Here is a 16723-nt window from a genome sequence, read left to right as displayed (position 1 = left end):
CAGCATCTTCTGTCCTGGCCCTTGAGGGCAAACATAGACAACAGCGTGATGGCACAGCTGTGTCTGTTGCATGATGAAGTGGTGAGAATGGGAGGGCTGAGAGCTGCTGGAGTTCCTGACTGCACTTCCCACCCTTCCTTTGCTTTGCTGGGTAAGCAGTTGTAGGGGCAAATTGCTCCCAAGCAGAGCGCTGAGGGTTTCCAGTACTTCAGCTTCTTGTTTGGGAGGGGATTTTATGAGATACTTTTTTTTCTTCTTTGCAAGAGGCTTCATAAATCACAGATTGGTTGGTTTGGAGGGGACCTTAGAGCCCACCCAGTCCCAGTCCCTGCCACGGGCTGGATGCCTCCTACCAGCTCAGGCAGCCCAGGGCCCACCCAACCGGGGCTTGAGCACTTCCAGGGATGAGGCACCCACAGCTCCATAGGCAGCAGTGCCAGGCTTGGGAGTGATAGAATGCATTTAAATTCCCAAAGTGTTTGAAGATCTTCAGTTGGGTGCTGAACAGGTTTTGAACAATTTACCATTTTAATTGTCAGGTTTTCCTTTACTCAGTCAGCAAAGAAGGATTTAAAAAGAATTTTTGAACAAAAGCAGTTTTGGGATGTGAGACTGAAAATGCAATAAATTTTAACTAGCAGTAAATAGTTTGGCGTTTGCCCTGGAGTATGAGCAGATGTGGCTGCACAGAAAAACACTGGAGCTACACCTGCTCTGGCTTGGATGTGGGCTCGGGAATCTGTCATTCATGAAATAAGCCACATGGTTTCAAGACACAAATATGAATGGAACAGTACTGGGGCTTAGGGCCTGCACATTCCCATCTAGGACTTACAGGATGTTAATGTGGAAACTCAGTTGCTGAGGGAGAGGGTGAGTCAGGTGGGGACAGTGTTGGGGTATGCAGGAGCCTGCTCCCAATGGCTGTCCCAGCCCTGATTCCCCTCTGTGGGAACCATTCAGTGCTTGGGTGACCCTACCTGAAATTTCCACACGTGCCTCCATAAAGAAAAGAGATGCTTTGTTAATGAAGGCCATTCTCAGGATTTGACTCTGTCTCCAGCTCAGCTCCAAGCATCACACTTGCCAAGTCCTGCACCAGTGCCCTGGGATGCTGCTGTGTGTGTTTACCATGTTCAGTGCATTAATCCTCACGGCAGAGAGATTAGGAACCTAATGGGGTTGCTGCTTTGCAGGAGCCTTGCCTTGGGGCTTTCCTGTAAGTTTAAACTTTAATGGCTAACACCATTAATTTCCAATTTCCAGGATAAAATATTTAAAAGCCATCAGCAGCACAATGGCTTGATGGCAGTACTCCTTGACGTGACTCTGCTGGATGGGGCTTCCTCTGAAGGTGATGGGCATGAGCGTTCTTTCTGCTGCCTTAATCAATAATTGAACTAATTAAAACATTTTCAGGCCCTTGAAGCTGCCTCCAAGGGGTGTGGGCTCATGATAAACCACTCATCATGAAGTGATGGAGGCTCAAAAGAGAAATGTCCCACACTGAGCGAGAGAGATGATTGCTTTTTTTTTCCTTTTTTTCTATTTATTTTTTGAAGATTGGTCCAAAATAAGACTTATTTTGGGTGGGAAAGGACTGCAGCTGTCCAGAGTTGCTGAAGAAGTTGCAGTGTTCCTGTTGAGCTCCTTGCACAGCTTGCCCAGGGACCACAGGGGAAGGCCCACTGGAGTTCCCCTCCCTTCCCCATGGGTTTCTGTGATTTGGGGCATGAGTGCATTGCTATAGAGTGCCTGGAAATTTTCACTATAGGTGAGCAAAGTTTCAACTCATTTGTCTACCAAATTAGAGCAAGGCAGGGGATGAACAGTAATAAAATTCCTTTTAGTCGAAACAGACCCATTTATTGCTCATTTGGAGAAAAAGAAAAGCCTCTTGTGTTTGCATGTGTTTTGATTTTGATGCAGTTCAAGCCCAGTCCCTTTCCTCTCTGAAATCCTTGGGATATTTGTACTTGATTGCAGCAATTTCAGTGGGAAGGGAATCTGTTGGCAGAATTTGGTCTACCACCATGGGGATTGCTGTTTATTTGGGAGGGGAGGGGGGGAGGGAGGGAGGGAGAGCGAGAGATGTTTTTTTAACTACTTTTATTGTTGTTCTAAAGGAAAATTTGTTGCTTATTATCTCGCATGCTTTTATCTGGTGCTGAGTCATGGAAGTGAGAGAATGTGTAGGCGTCTTAGCATAAGAGAGAGTAATTCTGTCATTTACATTTACAGACAGTTATGCTTTCCAGAAAACTTTTTTTTCTGTGGGTTGCAAAAGTGATTAATCTGCTGCTGAAACTGTCAAAAGAGGTTTTCTGTTTAAGAATTTTTTGAAAGAGAGAGAAATCTGTTTCTACTTATAGGAAATAATAAGGTAGGCATTGACATAAGAAATCATACTGAAAGAACAGACAAGAAAATGTTCCTTTTCCTAACGATATTTTTCCTTTTTTCTTTTACATATATCTATCTGTCAGCCCACATAAGTCTGTCTCATGGAAGAGTCATGTGGACTTCGATAGACGTAGAAGTAAATAAAGTAGAATCATGGCTGAGTTCAGTGTTATCAGTTTCAGCTATTTAAAAAAAACATGGGATCAGCTTAAAACCTCTTTTTTTTTTTTAAGAGGAAAAACAACTACTACCAAATAACTCAAATATTCCGCAATTAAATATTTCTCTGCTGTATTAGTAGTAGAAACTATTTTTTCTCCTATTTTTTTCTTTTTTTCATACTTAAAAAAAAATACTTTCTGTCTTTTCCGTTTTCTAGAGAATTGCTGGTGGGCTTTTATTTTATTATTAAGGAAAACATTAATTAGTTACAGCTGAGGGAACACCTTTCCTCCCTACAACTCATCCCGAGTGATAAAAATCCAAAGTTTGTTGGGAGTTTAAAGAGCTCTTACTGCTTCCTACCAGATTAACATAAACCATTGAAATCAACAAAATGATTCCTTGTGTTGATTTTGTTGTAATTGTAACCAATCCTCAGGACAAACCTGACAACATGAAATATATGGCCTGGAAACCTACATTTTTCCTAGTAAGCTTAACAGTAATGTTTTGAAATGATTTTCCAGCAAGAGTAGGGGGGGAGTGTACAAAACTTGAGCACCTTGCAGGATTGTTAATTCTTTTATAACATTAATGATTCTATGATTCTATAAAAGACCACAAAGATCACGTAGTCTAACCCCAACCCATCCCCACCATGCCCACTGACCACATCCCCATGGGTCTTGAATACCTCTAGGGACAGTGACTCCACCACCTCCCTGGGCAGCCTGTGCCAGTGCACCACCACTCTTTCTGGGAAGAACATGGAAAGTACGATCCAGCATGGCAGGAGAGGCATTAGGAATTCCTTTCCAGTCTTCTGTTTCTAAATCCACAGGACAGATGAGTCTGTAAAGAAAACTTAGCGAACTGTGACAAAAGAAAAAACACAGAAAAAGGGAATAAAAAAAACATATTTTCTGGTGAATTGTACTGTACATTGTACTGTACATGTATCTTTACTGGAGGTTTTCAGGTGCTGGAACTCTGCTTTGCCTTTGTCTTAACACTGGACTTACTGGAGCTGTTGGTAAGGTATTGATGGACAGAGGGCTGCTTGGAGATGGCTCCAGGCTTCCCTGGTGATCTGGAGTTAGGGACGTGGTGGCTGGGGTTTGGCTGGTGACAAGCACAGCAAAAGCCTTGGGCTGAGGTGGCCAGTATGGCTGATACGATGTGAGAAGTTAGGGCAAAGTAGCTGAAGTCAAGTGGGATGCTGTGCTGCAGACTGCCCTTGTCATAGGTAGCTTTGGTAGGTTCTTACAGCTGACCCTTCCCAACCATAACAGCTTCAGCTGTGGTCCTTTGGCCTTCAGCAACAAATGCTTTGTGCTGTGTAAGTGGAATATTGATTTATACATCACATGCCCCATGATGCTTTGAAAATCTCATTTTTTCCCTTTAGCGTGGCTTATGTCTGGTTTTTAGGAAGAGATGAGCTTCAGGCCCCAGGAGGTTTCATATTCAGGGTGAATGGGTGCTGCATTTAGGTTTCTTCACTGGAAAGCCTCAAGCTGCAGCTGGACTTCTAAATTAAAGAGGGGAGGGAATTAACCTGGCTTAGCATAAGCTTTGACAATTCCGTTGAGGGACCAGTGACTCATTCAGAGAATTCAGAGTCCACAAGGGCTCAAATGATGCTTCTGAAAGCTTACAGAGTGTCATTGCTTTGTGTTTTAACAATTGGGTCCTGCAGTGAATTCTTGTGGGTTGTTATGGAAAAGAGATTTATTGATGACTTATGATGCCAGGATGCTTGCTCCGCGCATTATTTTTTTCTTCTTAAAAATACAAATATGTCATGAACCGCAAAATAAGTGCAGTGCCAGCTAGAAATGAAGTGAATCTAACTGTAAATTCAAACCCAGACCTGAGTTTCCCCTGTTCTCTTGAGTTAAGGTCTGGAGCTTCATTTGTCCTGTGACAAACAAGAACCAAAGCCACAAAACTCTGCTTTGGATCCAAAATTCCTTGTAGTTTTTGGGCGTCCACTGCTGAGTTTTGGATAGTGCTGAGAGCTCGTTAGAACATTGTTGAAGCCAGGCTGCTCAGAAGGACTAAATTAATACTCCCTAGTCCCAAAGTTTTTAGCATTTAGCACTCCTGCCCTAGGGCTAGAAAGTCATGTTGCAAATTCTGAAGTTAAAAATGTCAAAATCAGTTAGGCTACAAATCCCAGTAGCCATCAGTATGCATTTATACATCCACTGTGAGGGGAGAAGTGAGGAGAGCAGGAGAGTTCTGTTAGTTTGGAATTGCCAGCTTGCTCCCAAGTGCTGTCACCAAAGCGGCTGCAGCAGGTTTGACCCAGGCTCTGTTGAGCCCAGATTAGACATCTTGCTTGCTTTCATTCAGGTTGTAACTGTATGACTTGCCAACACCTCCCTACGTGTTCGTTTTTAAGCAAAGCTAGACAATTTTTACCCGGGGGAGGTTATAAACTGTAAGAGTTGTTACAGTTTGTGTAGAAACCTCCAGTGCATTTCCAGTGCTGAGAAAAGCCCTGCGGATTCAGCAGGCCAGATCCTCATTTGCCACAGCCAGCGGACTGAAGCAAATCTACTGGAGTCAACAGACTGCTTGAGCTGGCAGTAGTGTCACTGAGATCAGAATCTGGCTTCGTATCAAGCACTTTTTAAAAGTATAACTCAGGCAGAACGAGGTATTAGAGAATATTCTGGTTCTTAGCTGTAACTGTGATAAACTTAACTCAATCAGCAGCCTCACAGCAAATGCTTTGAGATGTTATTTTGATCCAAGAACAGTGTAAGTGAGGAAAATTATAACTCAATATAACTTAATTGTTACTTAATAGAGCTCGATAGGTCGTCCTTGATGAAGCTTAACTTTTTTTTTTCCCTAAAACTGCTGATGCCCCATCCCAGGAGGTGCCCAAGGCCAGGTTGGATGGGCCCTGGGCTGTCTGCTCTGGTGGGAGGCAACCAGCTCATGGCAGGGCTTGGGGCTGGATGATCTTTAAGTTCCTTCCAACCCAAGCCGTTCTATGATCCTATAATATTTTCTATTCAGCAGTATGAGTTGTTAAAAAAACATAGCTCTTATGTTTTGGTTAAGAATGAGGAGATGTTTTTGTTCTTTGGTTTTTATTTTTGTCTTTTTTATATAAAAAATCACAATGGCTATTTGTGGCTTTGTTTCCTCAAGGCGTATTTGGGAAAGCTGAATTGATTTATAATGCCATTTGCAATAGAATCAAGCCTGCTGAGGCAGTGGGTTTGACACTGCCTTCCACGGGCTTTTTAGAGCGATGTTGTTGTGATACGAAGCGTGGAAAATACCAGTCCGAAATTGTTATTCTAAATTTTTATTCTAAATTTTTATCAGCGTGTGTTTTAAGTAAATGCCATATTATCCATATGGTTAATGTAGTTTTATTTTCTCTATGGAGAGAAGAAATTAGTGGGGAAGCTGACAGTTCTGAGTTTGCACCTTAATTTAAAAATATCGTCTCCAACTTTCTGTATTGCTTTTTACACGAGTATTGCTGAGTTTCAGATAGCACTTTTTCTTTTGCTATTTATTAATACTTTCTTTCACTTTCCTGGCTTGTTACAGTATTGCCCTGGTGTTTTGACTAGACTCATTGCAGTGGGTAAATTCCATTTATCTTAGTGTATGCATTAATCTGTGTGCAGAGTAACTTAAAAAGTCACAGCGGGTGAAGGAAAGCCTTTTCAATCGCATGTATTTCCCAACATGGTACTTGGAGGCTGTGATACTGTGGAAAGACAAAGGTATTTCGGGCAGCAGTGATAACCCGGGCAGACGGATAAATGAGGGAACGTTCCACTCCACTTCCCAGAAGAAGCCATCTGGGAAAACAGTTAAATTTGACCTGTTGTTGAAGCTCGTCAGCCTCTTGGAAAGGTGTACATTGGACCTAATAGGAAAATAACCTCGCTGTCATATCTGCCTGTCTTTATGGTGTTTTTTTTTTTGCTTGAGTTGTTACTTTTTTGGTGAGGCTGTATGGTTTTTCTCTGCTGCTAACCACTCAAGTTACTAGCTTGAATCGTTTTGTATCCTACTAAAAATAATGGTGGGTTCTGGACCTCAAATGAACTATAAGAAAGCAGATGTTGTATGAACACAGAATTGTTCAGTGATGCTTCTGCTCTTCTGTACTACTATTCGCGCAGGCTTTAAAATGTGGGGAAGAATAAAAACACATGTTTTTCACAGGAAATAGAGACAATACTAACATTTGAAAATGCTTATGCCCTGTGGTAGGATAATTTTTTAAATCTAGTTTAATAGACTTTTGGAATCTGAGAAGATAAATAGGTCATAAATGCAAGCAATGCAACTATTAAATGAAATCGTAAACAAACAAGTAACACAAAGTAAACCAAGTAGAGTCTGAGTGCATATGTACTTCATATCATTTTATGTGTGCATATGCACTCTTTTAATATCCTCCAGAATTAATAAAGGAAGAAAGCTTGTGCACTCTATAAACGCTCTAAAAATTCTTTGCAATTTAGTAGGAAATGAGAACCTTTTATAGGGGTTTTGGACTATTCTTTAAATCTGTTGTTCAGCACACAATAGAAAATGCTAACTTTTCCATCTAGTTGTAGACTTCTCCCGAAGGTTTTGTGAATATGTGTATTTCATTCTGTCACTCAGTGCTGCACATCCCTTCAGTCATGCATCTTCCATTATAGCTTTTTAATTTGTTATTTATAATGATGATAAACATCCATGGATAGCTGCATAATCTGTGTAACCCTCCAACCTGCCCATATTTATCAGGCATACAAGCTTCTTTTCCATTAGAAATAATGAGTTATAAAAGAAAAAAAATTTTTTTGAGCCTGTGGATGGTGTAATTACGATACTTTCACTAGCTTAGTAATAGCAAAAGTCATAAAAATACTTTACTCACCCAAAATTCTTATTCAGATGGGGAGAGTGGGGGCTTTCCCCGTTGTAAGGCAGCACAACATTTTGCCTGACTTAAGCAGAAAGGCTCATTCAACCCATTAGAAGGACTCAGCTAGCTTAGTGGAGATCCTTGGGACATTCCTACGTTGCTAAGCCTTGGAGAAGGTGCTGCTTAAGAAGCCAGGCTTCTCTGCTCTTTTCACTTATGTTGTATTCCTAGGGTACCACATCACCTTCTTTGTGGCCTTCTATTTTGGGACTGCATTTAGGAGTTTTGAGTTTTGTTGTAACCAAAGGTCTGTGATATGCGGATCTTTATGTAATTTATGGTGAAGTCAGAGTGCCACTGATTCAGCCAATGCAGGGGGCTGACATCCTTTGTTCCTGAGATCCAGATTGGCACAGATTTGTCATTTTAGTCTCTAGAGTGGGAAATCGCAGAAACATCATGAAATTCATTCAGAAAACATTTAGCTTCTCGCAACAGGCTTCATCTGTAACTTGACAAGGATATTTCTTATGCTGATATCAGATGTCCTTGTAGATGAAGTGGCTACTGCAGTTCAACTGATCAAGAGGAAATTGTTAAAATAGGAGATTTTTAATCCAAACTTGCCCTTTGAATGAATTAAACTCAAATTTTGGCCCTTGACTGTCTACCAGAGCTAGAAGTATTTAGGTCAATTGTTTGCACATCTTTTTAAAGCTAGTCTTTCACATACTACTCCTCATAAATACCAGATGATCACTTGTCAGAGAAGGAAAAACAAAGAGTTCATAGTAGTTATCATAGTGATAGTAGGGGGATAAACAAAAAAGTAAATATTAAACTGAGAGGGACAAGCAAAATTACTCCCTGGCATGACGTTTGTATTTTGGAGACTGAACTTTTCAGATGTGCTCAGGTTCTGTGGAATTAATGGAGTGCTGTGAAGTGGAAACCCAGCTTGCCTAGATAACTCGACGCCCATACTGAAAACTGAACCAAGGTGTTTGTCTGTAACTGAACACACTGGTTGTGAAAGGTTTTTTTCCCATGATATAATATTGGAGGTCAACTTATTATCACCTTTCCTTTTGTGCACCCTCTTCTCCCTTGTGTTTCAAGTTGGGCCGTCACAAGGAGTACAAAAGGGGCTGTGAACGGATGTTAACAACTAAGACTCCTTTTTCACCCTTAGTAGCAGCTGAAAAACAGATCAAAGCTCAGAAGCAGTTGTGTTCTTGCAACACTTCATGGCATCTGTAAGGTATTCTCTTCATTTGAGATCCAGAGATGAACACTTTATTAGATTTCTCCTCTTTTTCTTTTGGTATAATGCCGAGCAGCAATCTGTTTGAATACCTTGATAGCTTCTGGTGATCAAGCCAACAAGATGAATCCATATAAACACTGCTGGGAAGTACAAATGTGGCTGCTGATCATGCACAGCCTGTGCCTCCGTGATGCTCACATGGCAGCTGGAAATGAGAGAGTGATGAAACTGTAAAGAAGAGCTTCATTTGATTATAAGCATATTTTGGCTGAGGATTTTATGATTTTGGACCAGACTTCAAAATTTTGGATGAGAGTCTAAGGGTATTTTTGACACCTATGGAGATCTGTACTAGCAACTGAGCCATGTGTATCATGTGGCATCAGTGCAAGGAGGACCAGCATGTCCTCTGTGTGCTCAGTCTACCATTTGGATGCTATAAAGAAGGCCAGAAAAACTCTTATATTGAAAATGCACTGGATATGCTGCATAGGGTGTGCATAGTGCATCTGCCATAGTCTCTGGACGTTCATCAATCCAGCTGGAGCTCTATCAGAATGCCAAGTGTCTGCAGGTCCCAAATGAAAGGCTAGATTTCTCTTTTTCACCTAGATGTTATTTGAGACTGAAAAAAAAAAAGTATGTTGGGGGGAACCTGCCTGTACATTATCACTAGCAAAGCAGCTTGTTGAAATGCAGAATTTGAAGTCAGAAGGTGTTAGATGTGTCTGCGCGTAAGGAAACCTCATAAAATGCCTGTTCATGTTTTCAGGTTCCTAAAGGCACAGGTTTCAGAGCAGGGTATTTGATGTTTCCCTGGCGTTTTCCTTTCTAAACTGTCCCTGCAGATACCCAGGGTCAGCCTGGATGGGGTTCTGAACACCTGATGGAGCTGTAGACGTCCCTGTTCATTGCAGGGAGTTGGACCTGATGGTCTTTCAGGATCCTGTACAACTCAAACGACTCTATGATAAATCCCTTTGGTGCGAGGCTGAGCTTGAGTGACAGTGCACTTAATGTAGGGAAAAGGTGTCTGTGCTTGTAACAGTCATGTCAAAATTACCTCCTTATTGAGAATCATCTCAACTAACTTGTGCTGTCTAAATATTCAGTGACTTGTCTTGGCTGTTTGTACGCTGCTTTTACAATTGGTGAAGAGAAGTAGATTCTCCCCCAGTGGATGATTCATCTATTCTGTTTTGGGCTTCAGTATTAGAAAAGGATAAATGACCTGTGGAGATGCATCAAAGCCACACCTGGGAGATTTCAGTTGGTCCTGGGGTTGCGGTCCCGCAGTGCTCATGGACCATGCAGATGAATGGCTGATTTGGAGAGATGCTGCACAGACATTGCTAGCTGGCAGCCTCCTGGGATCGCTGCATCCTGCGTTCAGCCCGCCTGTAGCTGCCAGGTTTTTGCCTTTTGTGGAAGGAGGGTTGTCTCTCCTAAATTGTGGCTGAAATGCTTGAAAAAGGCAGCCTTAGCTTAGAGCAGTAGTTCTCAACCTGTGCTCTGCAAACCCTGGGGGTCCGTGGATCACTCCTAGGGGAACGAAGAAGAATTCTGTGAAAGGTAACCTAAAAAAACCTGTGTTTATTGTCACTAGATTAACTCTCTGTGTAAAGGAGCTTGTCCCTTCTGAAAGACATTTGGGGGCTGCAGAGCATAAAGGTTGAAAACCACTGAGCTGGAGTAATGTATCTTTATAAGTGATAATTTGACAGCTAAAGAGCTAGAGGTATTCAACTGTACCTTTATGAAAAGTGCCTGGAGAATTGAATAGAACGTGATAAACTTTGTGTAGGCATTTTTGATCAGATCTGTGAAACTGAGTAACTGAAGGGACTATAGAAAATACTAATACACGAAATAAAAGGAGAGTCCTTTTCATAAGGCTTCCAGCTGATAATATAGAGTCATGCTCCTAATGTAGACTGCAGTTACTTTGTTCTCTTTAAGACTTAACCCTGACAAATGGTATAGAATTACAGACTAATTTTGGTAGAACAATGTTTCATTTCTAGTACCTATTTAATGACTTTTTGGTTGTAGGTATATGCTGAATGAGATTTAAGATCTATTTAAATAATTTCCACAAAATGAAGATTCATGTAGATAATCTGAACTTTGGGTTTCCCCACCAAGGTAGCTTTGAATTCAGATATCCAACTTTGACAGCAGGTCCCCTGAAATGCTTGGGTTTGTGATAGTGGCACAGACTTTCTCATACGGTGGTTGGTACAAGAAAGTCCTGCAAGTTGTTTATAAACTGTCACTGCATTCACGTAGATGGGGCAAGAGTTACCAAGCAAAGTGATTCCCCTCACAGTTACACATGGTAACTTTATTTAGGAGAATCGTTATGGGGGGTTTTTCCTCCCACACTCATTGAGTTCTACTTGATTTTGTCAGTATTAGTTCACCTTTATTTGAACTGCTGGGTAATTCATTTGTAGAAGAGGCAGTGCATTTAGGTACTTCCATCTGTATTTAAACAGGCTCTTGTGCTTTCCCCATTTAAAAAAAAAAAAAAAAAAAGATTTTGTAGTATAATACTTGTGGTAGTTGAGGTTCTGAATTTAACTCCTTCCTACTCTAGTTTCTCTTAACAACTCTGCCTTATCAGCACCTGGGGTTTCTAGTTTGCTCTCTTTGCAAATATGAATTTGCAAGAATGGGCTGATGGTAAGTAGCGTGGTTCTAATTTGCACTTGCGAAGTGTGTCAGACAGTTTCACCTAATGCATGGCGAGCAGAGGAAAGCCTGTCTTCCTTTGAGAACAGTCCTTAGAGGATGTCAGAGAGAGTGTTTGGCTGTATTAGTCATTTGCAAATGCAGCACAGCTTTGAAATGAGCTGTCCAGGAGCTGCTCAAGGAAGGGATGCCTGAACTCCTGTAAATCCTCTCTTCCTGCTTTTCCTCCATCCTTTTTCTTCTTGCTTTTATGCTTCTGAACTGTCACTTCGATGTGCTTTTGGATGAGTCTACTTTGTTGCGCTGGTAGGCGTTCTTTGGACTCGTTTGGATGAAATGTTTGTGACAGTCATTGCTGGGACTATACCCAGTGACACAGGAGTCCTTTCCAGCTTTCTGTTCATTACTCCCTCTCCATCTACTTAGTATCCTTATAGTCTCATCCGTCTTTCCTATCCTAGTACCTAACAGACAGCTGTTGAAATCGCTCTTCCTTGTGGAGTCTGAGTGCCATTTTCTCATTCTTCTGCACATGCCTTGTGCATAGTTCATGTGCATTTGTAATGTCTTTTTGTAATCAATTAACAATCTAGAAGTTTAAGCATGGGGTGATATTTGAGTCCATACAGAAGGCTGGACTGTGGCCACCCTTGTCTCCCAAGCAAAAGAGCAGAGGTTTATGGTGATATCTCATCTGCGCCCTTATTCAAGACCTACAGCCAACATTACTCTTTGTGTCCCCCTAGATCATTAGTGTTCCAGAAGTGTTGAATTCCCTCCAACCTGTTCCATATCTCTGCTACACCACATTAACTAGCATTGCACCCTCCTCCTCCCCCTCAAGCCACGCTCTCATTACAAACTTGCCCAGCACCCTCAGAGGAATTCAGAATTAGTCAGTCATGGTGCCTCTGGGGACTCCTACTGATGCAAACTTCCTCCTCCTCAAGGCTGACTGCGGTTTGAATGCCACAATGCAGCCCGTGCTTTTGAGCTCCAACCTTTGCCATGATGGTGTTGGCAGTGCTGGGTCTCTGGCCCAAGGACCCACCTTGGTGCCTTCCTTCATTTGGGCTTCTGTGCAAGATGGGAGACTCAGCACATCTTGTTGGTGTTGGGTGTGAAAGTTGCTCAGATCCTCTCGGAGTACCATTCTATAGGCAGCAAAGGTTATTTTGGAGGAAGGGGTTATTGTTCCTATGGTGTATTGCAGTTCTTTCAGGAGACTGACACCAACGCATGAACGATGTTATCTGGATGCTAACAATGCAAGAATGAAATCCCCCAGTTCTTGATGTGGAACAGACTTCCATCGCAAGAGCTTTACTGGGAATCTGTCATAATCTGCTTACAGAGTCCGCATTCAGAAACATAAGATGTGATGAACAGAGCTGAATTATGTTTTGTTTTGGGCTTTCCCGTTCCCCACTGATGTGCCCTTGTCATTTAAAAAAAAAAAAGCTCCTCTGGTGGTAATTACACAGTGCTGCATTGTGGACCTTTCATCCCATTACAGTAAGTGGACGAACTAATGTCACTTACAAGAATGAACTAGGTGAGGAAATGGGAAAATTTCTAGCACTCCTGGACTAAATGCCAAGCTGACATAGGGAATAATTGCTTCAAGGAGTAAATTTCTTGCTAGCACTGAGTACTGGTGCAGTTGTCCTCTGAAGAGGTAGAGGGATGCCTGCTCCACACCAGGTGTTTCAGGAACAGAAGAATTAGGCAATACTAATGAAGGGCTACAGACCCTTAACCTGCCTGTGCCCTTGCAGCTAAGCCTAGATACACTTCAGCTCTTCATTTTTCTCAGTTTCAAAATCTCTTCTATGTATTGCCTCGTCATGGATCTGTTTGTAAAGTCAGGGTTTGACTACATGAAGACATTTTTTTTTCTCTAGCAGAAGTATGCTGTCTGTTTTTCCCCACCTCTGCATGCGTACCTTTTACATCTCTAAAACCAGCTTGATGCTCTTATTTGCCTGTTGTTTTGCTCATTCTTTGTGGGAGGTTTGCCCTGAAGGTGTGATTGCAGGAGTAAGTTCTTTACCAGTGCATCAGCAAAAACATCTTTGCACCTGTCACCAGGGAAGAGTCACCGATTGTGTAGTAGATCTTCCTTATTACTTGGTAGTTTTTTGTGGGCTGTGGAGGAGAAGTTGAGTGGTTTGTTCTTATCTCCCTTCACCTGTGGTGGCTGCCACCTGGGTGGTGATTTGGTAACTGGGAGGCTCAGTGTGCTGGGTGTTTGAAGGTCTTCTCCAGCCACTGGCCTGTGCTGGTTTGGCAGCAATTTCTTGCCGCCACCTGCTGACCAGGCAGAGGATTTCTCTGATGCCCCTGGTGAGCCCCCACCACTCAGTTCCCTGCCCAACAGGTCCAGCAAGAGGGAGATGAGCAGAGCATGCAGACCAGAGTGTCTGCATGGAGCAAGGAATACCTTGGGACAGATACAGGACTGATCATTTAAGGAAAAGAGGTGTGTGCTTTAGTTCGAGCACTGCCATGGGCATGAGATGAGTTTGTCTGATTTTAGGGCTCCCTTGAGCTTGCAGGTTATTGAGAGGATTGGGGTGAGACTGAGCCCACTGGAGAAAGCTTATATAAAATATAACCATCATTCTAAGTGCAACAGCAAATGAATACCATCAAACTGTTCATGCTGCCTTTAATTCTGAGGTGTATGGGAAGAGATGGAACTCAAGGACCCTTTTAAAGATGAAATAAAATAAGGAGAGGCCAGATATTTTACCAAATCCTGAAGTCTAGGAGTAAAATTTTGTTCTTCTTTGATTTAGTGAAAAGATTTAATGATGATCTTCAGAAACCATTTCATATGGGACACTTCTGTGTTACGCTTCAATCCAAGCAAAGGTTTCAGGCCATCCTGTTTTGCTGTCCTCTGCTGTCAGAAGCAGCCCTGTATCAGGGGCTGTACTCTCTGGAGAATTGCATGTCTCCATAGAGACTTGCATTGCATTTATCTTTCTTTTGAGTGCTCTCATTTCCACATGAACATGTATTTAGCCATGCTAGATATTCTCCTGCAAATCTCCTTTTTCCTCCTGCATTTATTGCTTTTGAGTTTGTTCTGAGGTGGAGGAAGAAACCCCAAGGAGAGACAAGGCACTGGCTGGCAGTTCTGCTCGGCTGCAGCAGCGCTGTCCCTGTTCTGTCAGAGCAGGAAAAGGTTGTTATTACCATTTTATAATGCATAGTTTAAGGTACATTCCTGCTTCCCTAAGCAGTTTGACTTGCTGTGCAGATGTTACTGTAAGACCCTGTTCCCTCTTAACCCTTCTGCTTTTGACCCAATGCTGAATGAACCGTCCTGCTGACACTGCGGCTCTTTGTTCACTCCTAGGGCTCTGGGACCTCCAGCTCTGCTGCCACCACCCCGTCCGTGTCCACCCCTGTCACCGGCCACAAGCGGATGATCATTCCCAACCAACCTCCCCTCACCGCCACCAAGAAGTCCACAGCCAAGGGGCCTGGCCAGCCGGCACCCATCCCAGTCACTCCCATTGGCACCCTGAAGCCTCAGCCGGTTCCGGCCTCCTACACCACAGCCTCCACACCCAGCCGCCCGACCTTCAACGTCCAGGTGAGGACGGCACAGCCCAGCCCTCACTACCAGCCGCCCGGCCCGCAGCCCACGCACTATGGCAGCCTGGGGCCTGGCCAGCCCTATGCAGCCCCACCGGCCCGCCCGCCCGGTGCCCAGCAGTATGGCTCCCCACAGCACCGTGGGCCCGACTACGGTTATGCCCCACCGCCTGCCCGTCCTTCAGAGCCCAGCTATGGCTATGCACCTCAGCAAGGCCGCTACCAGGACCCGTATTACGGCGGATATGGAGGGAGGAATGGCTCTGAAGCACCCTACATGCCACAGAGCACCTGGAAGGTTGAGCCAGCATATCCTAGCAGTAACACCGTGGGCCAGGCTCCTTCTGGGCTGTACCAGCCTCCTGGCACAAAGAAGACCTACATCACAGACCCAGTGCTGGCCCCGCAGCCGCTGCAGCAAAAGGTAGGAGATGTCAGCGCTCGTTGGTCACCCTTATACAGAGAGATTGGTGAGGTGCTGGCATGGGCTGTCCAGGGAAGCTGCGGATGCCCCATCCCTGGAGGTGCTCAAGGCTAGGCTGGATGGGGCTCTGGGCAGCCTGAGCTGGTGCTTGATCTAGCAGTTGGCAACTCTGCCCACAGCATGGGGTTGGAACTTGATGGTCTTTGAGATTTCTTCCAACCCAAGCCATTCTGTGATTCTTGGGGGGAGTGCAAGAGCCTTCTTCAAAGGCAGCACATGGAATTAAATGGCATTCCGTGGGTCCCAAGCAGCTACAGCTCCTTTTCCCTAGGGTCAGGGCTGAGGGCACATGAGCAGTGGGGTCACAGCAACTCATCTCCTCTGCCCCACATCTCCATGCCTACATCAGAAGGCTGGCCAAGGTTTTCAAACCTTGCTGGTTGGCCCTTTCACTGTGCACTGTTGGAGTCAGTGGGGTGATAGGTGTGTAAGCCACACCTTTGTTTGACAAAGGGAAGGAAATGGAGAAGAGTACAGAAAGTAGTCCCCCTCCATGTGGCTTTTGGAAACAGGGAGCTCTCCTGTGGCTTGGAAATAAGCTTTTGGGGGCTTACAACTTGCGTCAGCCTCATAGGGTGAGACAGCAGTGTTGGTGTTATTGCAGCTCACCCTGCGGGGTGGGAGCAGCTCCATCCCTGCAACATGCCCTCACACGATTTAATCGTCAGCAATACGTCTGTGTGGTGTTAGTGCACTTGGGTCTTTCCTTCAGGGCTCTCCCAAGATCAAATGGGAGTCAACGTTTCCTCTGAGTGCTCATGGGCATCTTTGGCTCACTGGAGAATTTGTTGATCTTATGTAGATAGGAGGTACAGAAGGCACTGTTTTCGGTTGTGGTTCAGAGCAATTCTGGAGGTTGACCTCTTGTGCGTCACTGTTTAAAAATCACTTATCACTGAAAAACCACATGGAAATGAGTTCTCACACAGTGCTGTGGGTGCTCTGATTTCCCTCTCAGGTGGCAGCAAGGTAAGTGGCATCCAATCACTTCAATGTGCATTTGGGCCTTATAAACCAAAGGAGATACCAAACAAAGTTAAATTGCTTGGCTTCTGTGCCCAGATGTCAGCATGGGCTGGCCCATGTCACTTCTGGTGGTCACATCAAATGTGGCTCTAGGGGCTTATAGGGCCTCAGCTTTGTGTGATCTTTCTGTATGATGGGGTTTGGCTGCACCTGAGGGCCAAGACACCAAGCCCACGTG

At 43.8% G+C, this 16723-nt stretch overlaps 1 protein-coding gene and 1 long non-coding RNA gene across 20 annotated transcripts in view; one reads left to right on the top strand and one right to left on the bottom strand.

Moving 5' to 3' along the window:
- The window catches only part of LPP (LIM domain containing preferred translocation partner in lipoma), a 321563-nt gene that overhangs the window by 177687 nt on the left and 127153 nt on the right, over nucleotides 1–16723 (top strand). For all 19 annotated transcript variants that reach the window (XM_031603428.2, XM_090147412.1, XM_031603427.2 and 16 more), the window contains one exon: nucleotides 14794–15459. In XM_031603428.2, coding sequence (XP_031459288.2) covers nucleotides 14794–15459 — 666 coding nt within the window. The remainder of the gene's footprint in view (nucleotides 1–14793; nucleotides 15460–16723) is intronic.
- Nucleotides 1–16723, bottom strand: part of LOC149916627 (uncharacterized) — a 28415-nt gene that overhangs the window by 709 nt on the left and 10983 nt on the right. The window contains exon 2 of the long non-coding RNA XR_016469663.1: nucleotides 3260–8937. This is a non-coding gene — a long non-coding RNA (uncharacterized LOC149916627). The remainder of the gene's footprint in view (nucleotides 1–3259; nucleotides 8938–16723) is intronic.

Source organism: Phasianus colchicus, chromosome 10 (genome assembly GCF_987193195.1).
Source record: "Phasianus colchicus chromosome 10, bPhaCol1.hap1.1, whole genome shotgun sequence".
NCBI classification, from domain to species: domain Eukaryota; kingdom Metazoa; phylum Chordata; class Aves; order Galliformes; family Phasianidae; genus Phasianus; species Phasianus colchicus.
This window is presented reverse-complemented; position numbering and strand designations above follow the sequence as displayed.